Source organism: Otolemur garnettii, unplaced genomic scaffold (assembly GCF_000181295.1).
Source record: "Otolemur garnettii isolate 467f Iridium unplaced genomic scaffold, OtoGar3 scaffold00235, whole genome shotgun sequence".
In the NCBI taxonomy this organism is placed as follows: domain Eukaryota; kingdom Metazoa; phylum Chordata; class Mammalia; order Primates; family Galagidae; genus Otolemur; species Otolemur garnettii.
Window position 1 is genome coordinate 422,813 of NW_003852630.1, and position 4,177 is coordinate 426,989.

Below are 4,177 nucleotides of genomic sequence, written 5' to 3' on the forward strand. Positions count from 1 at the left end.
TTTTTTTTTTTTTTTGGCCAGGTTTGAACCCACCCCCTCCAATATATGGGGCTGGTGCCCTGCTCCTCGAGCCACAGGCGCCACCCCAAGTTTTTTAATTTTTTGAATTTTTTTTTACAAACTAAGATACACATTACCTGAGGCCCACACAGGGTCAGGATCACCAAGATCACTGTCTCTGCCTCTACACCTTGTCCCACTGGAAGGTCTGCAGGGCGGCAGCTGGCATGGAGCATCCTCCCCTGTGATGGGAGCGCCTCCTCTGGCCACCTCCTATAGGGCCTGCCTGAGTCTTCTTCACAGCTGAAGTTTCCTTTATAAGTGGGAGCACACTCTGAGGTAGGAATGGAAAGTTAGCAAAGTGGGTTGTTTATACCATTGTAACTATAAGCATGTGAGTAGTGGCTGTAGCATCCCTGGGCAGTAGGAGCTTCTTAGCTCCACTGTAATCTTAGGGGACCAGCAGATATATGTGGTCTATCTTTATGTGGTGTGTCTTTTGACTAGAGATCCTAATGGGCCATGCGGTGGTTTGAAGGAAGAGGATTCCAGATGGGAGGGGCCGGAGCCTGGGGCAGGGAGGGCAAGCCTGGGAGGAGTGTGGTGGGCTCAGAATGGAGGAGTGGCAAGGCAGGCCCTGTAGGCCCAGGAGGGCTGCATTCTACTGGGTGCCTACGAGCTGGGAAGTGAGCCCACAAGGGGCTGTCATCAGTGTGGGGTGCTGAGGGGTCACCTAGTGAGGGCCAAGAAGAGGCCACTGGGCATCGTAGACCATGGCAAGAACAGTCAGTGGGGCTGTGAGGCCAGATCTAATTTCATTAGAGGCCAGAGGTGGGGATAAGAGGAGACACAGGAGAGGGTTTGGGAGGGCCCTGGGCTGGCTGACTGTTTCCCTTTTGGAGTAGGGGAGGAAGAGCTCGGTTGTGGCCATATGTGAGAGATTCCCGTTCAGTATGTGTTTCTTCCTTCCTAATGAAGGAGCTGTGAAAGTTAAAGGAAAATGACAGACAGTGTACAGAGGAGTCTTGAGTACCTAACTCGGATGTATGAGCTGTTACCACTTGCCACATTTTCTTTGTTATTCTTGGTATTTAGGTGTTTTTGTGGACTCACTTAAGAGTCAGTTGCAGGCATTATGCCTCTACCCCTGAATATTTCAGTGTGTATTTTTCTAAAATAAAGATATGTGACATGACTGCTTTAAAATCCTCAAAATCAGGAAATTTAACATGACAGGTAATACCATTATCTGCAGTACATAGTCACATTTCTTCATTTGTCCCTGTGCTCCTTTTCAGCAGCATTTTTTCCTGATTAAGGACTCAGTGCAGGATCAGGGACACATTGCATTTAGCAGGGTTGTCTCACTAGTTGTCTTTAATCCAGTAGAAGAGTTTCTCTGCCTTCCTTTGTTGTGACACTGATAGTTTGAAGAGTGCAGGCAGGTCCCTGTGTATATTCTTCAGTTTTCATGCTTGGCAGTCAGAGCAGACTCTGAGTGTACATGTTGGCAGGAGCTGTGTAACTGCATTAGTTCCCCTGGGTGTGCTGCTGCCAGGTGGGAGGTGTGGCCACCCCAGTGTGGATGTGTGTCTACCACGTCCATCCTTAAGGAGCTGTTCCTTTCCTCTTTGTAGTGACCAGTCATTGGTGGGGAAGTTGGCACTGAGTGTTCTGTTCCACCCAGGTGTCTACCCTCCTATGGTATCCATTGATGTTTTTGTTTCTACAGAGGTTATAAAATTGTGCCTTTTTTTGCAGTTTTTGGCCAGGGCTGGGTTTGAACCCCCTACCTCTGGCATATGGGGCCAGCGCCCTACTCCTTTGAGCCACAGGCGCTGCCCTAAAATTGTGACTTTTTAACCCCATATTGCTTCTGTATTTATTCATTGGCGTTCTACAGTTGCAAATGCTGCTAATTTGTTATTAACAGTATGACCTCTTTTTTTTTTGCAGTTTTTGGCCAGGGCTGGGTTTGAACCCACCACTTTCAGGATATGGGGCTGGCACCCTACTCCTTCAGCCACAGGCACCACCCGACCTCATTGATTTTTATTTTGGAGACAACAGGGGCTTACTCCTCTCTCTGCCTCCTGAGTGGCTGGGACCACAGGTGACACCCAACTTGGCCTTTCTGACTTTTGTTCAACAGGTTATGATCCATCACTGTCAGTTTTGGTGCTAGATTCTCCTGGATTAGGGGACTAGAAGTTCCTTTAACTGGATTCTGTGCTCTTTTGATAATGGCCTCTAATTCTGTCAGAATAGCTGAGCTTATCTGTTCAGAGCCAGAGGAAGTGTATTGAGAGGATTGCTGGAAAGATCCAAAACCATCTCGCTGCTGACAGGAGAGCAGAAAGTCCATGTGGGGCTGGACTCCAGACTAAGGGTGGAGCCGGTCTGTGTGGCCATGTCAGTGTTGTTACTATTGCGACGTAATTACAGGTCTGGAGATGGTGCATGTTTGGGTTACTTTTAGGGAAGATTTTGCTAATTGGATGAAATTTTAAACTCTAAAGATAAGGATACCACGGAAGAAGAGGTGATACTTTCTAATTGATAATCTCTGTACTTTTCTCCTTTTAGGAGTGGATTTTGAAAACTAATCAAACTCTTAAATTTGTAATAAGTTAATGCTTTTTCCACTCCCATTGTGAAAAGGACATAGTTATTTTGGTATTTGAAATGTGACACTTCAAAAAAAAAAAAAAAAAGGAAAGGAAAAGAAATATGATACTTGCTGTTTATTTTACAGAAAGATCCCTCTGACCCCTTCAGCCTAAATGAATTGCTGGAGGAGTTATCAAGGAAACAGAAAGAAGAATTATGGCAAAGGCTGAAGATTTTGCTGACAGATGTGCTGTTAGCAAGCCACATGGATGAGTGGCCGGCAGCTCACATCCAGGGGGAAGATGCTATGGAGACAGAGGATGGCTCAAAAATGGTAGCATTTGTTTTTAAAAGTAAAAAAATTTCCCCTTTTCTTTATTAAAAAATAATTGTTTATTGTGTATAATCACATTTTAAGTTAATAAAAATTTTAAAGTCAAGAATTTTAGATACTAAAATCTGTTTGTTGTGGTTTTGTCCACATTTCAACCCTACAAGTATTACTCTAGCATGGTACCAACTATTGCTGTTCTTTTAGGACAATTGACTTGTATTATGTTTAACTTTAATTTACTTTTAAGATAAACTAGACATGTGGCTTGATTTTTGGAAATTTTGTAACTTAAATTTCTTGTATAAATTGATTTTAAATTGATGATTTTAATTCACTTGTACTGTTTTTTATTTATAGAGAAAAAACATAGAAATAATTCATGGAATTACATCTGTGATTCTTGCTTCTGTGTCTGTGATAAATGAAAGTGAGAACTATGAGGCTTTACTGGAATGTGTTATTATATTAAATGGTAAGTTGACTGTAACTGGCTTATTTAAAGTAAGATGTTGAAATGACTTTGTAGAAGGAGGTTGCTTGTCTTTGTGAACATTGTTGAATTTGAAAGCAGAGAGATGTAAAGGCATAGCTGAATGACCAAGTTCATTTACGTCAGCTAGAAAAGGACCACACTGGCCAGGCACAGTGACTCACACCTGGAATCCCAGCATTCTGGGAAGCCAAGGCAGGAGGGTCACTTGAGGCCAGGAGTTTGAGATGAGCCTGGGCAACATAGTGAGACCCTGTTTTTAAAAAAGAAAAAATGAAAAGGAAAGGTAGAAAAGGAGCATAACCTGTAAGGGCTACCCTGAATAATTACTTAATTTTAAGCTGTTTGAATATTTCAAATGGTGAAATGTGTACTACCCAGCAGCCGACTGCTGGTGGTTGCAAGTTTTTCAGAAAAGTCTTTGACTTACAGGACCAGTTGTCAAAAGCATGTTTAAAGGAAGCTATCTGATTGTGTGACTACTGCTGCCAACTCATGTTGGTTTCAACAAGAATTTGTGGCACTGCATTTATTCTTTAAATGTGTTATGAATGTGATCTGAGGAGTAATTGTTGACTCCTATGGGAGTTTTACTATACCGAAATTTAAATCATGCTGCTTGTAGATTTTATTTATTTATTTATTTATTTATTTTGAGACAGAGCCTCAAGCTCTCCCCCTGGGTAGAGTGCCGTGGCATTACAGCTCACAGCAACCTCCAACTCCTGGGCTCAAGCGAGTCT

The 4,177-nt window shown here is 42.9% G+C and overlaps 1 protein-coding gene across 1 annotated transcript in view; it reads left to right on the top strand.

Moving 5' to 3' along the window:
• The window catches only part of NCAPG2 (non-SMC condensin II complex subunit G2), a 72,797-nt gene that overhangs the window by 7,954 nt on the left and 60,666 nt on the right, over nucleotides 1-4,177 (top strand). Inside the window, exons 4-5 of the mRNA XM_023508266.1 lie at nucleotides 2,756-2,944; nucleotides 3,302-3,416. Of these exons, the coding sequence (XP_023364034.1) occupies nucleotides 2,756-2,944; nucleotides 3,302-3,416 (304 nt within the window). The remainder of the gene's footprint in view (nucleotides 1-2,755; nucleotides 2,945-3,301; nucleotides 3,417-4,177) is intronic.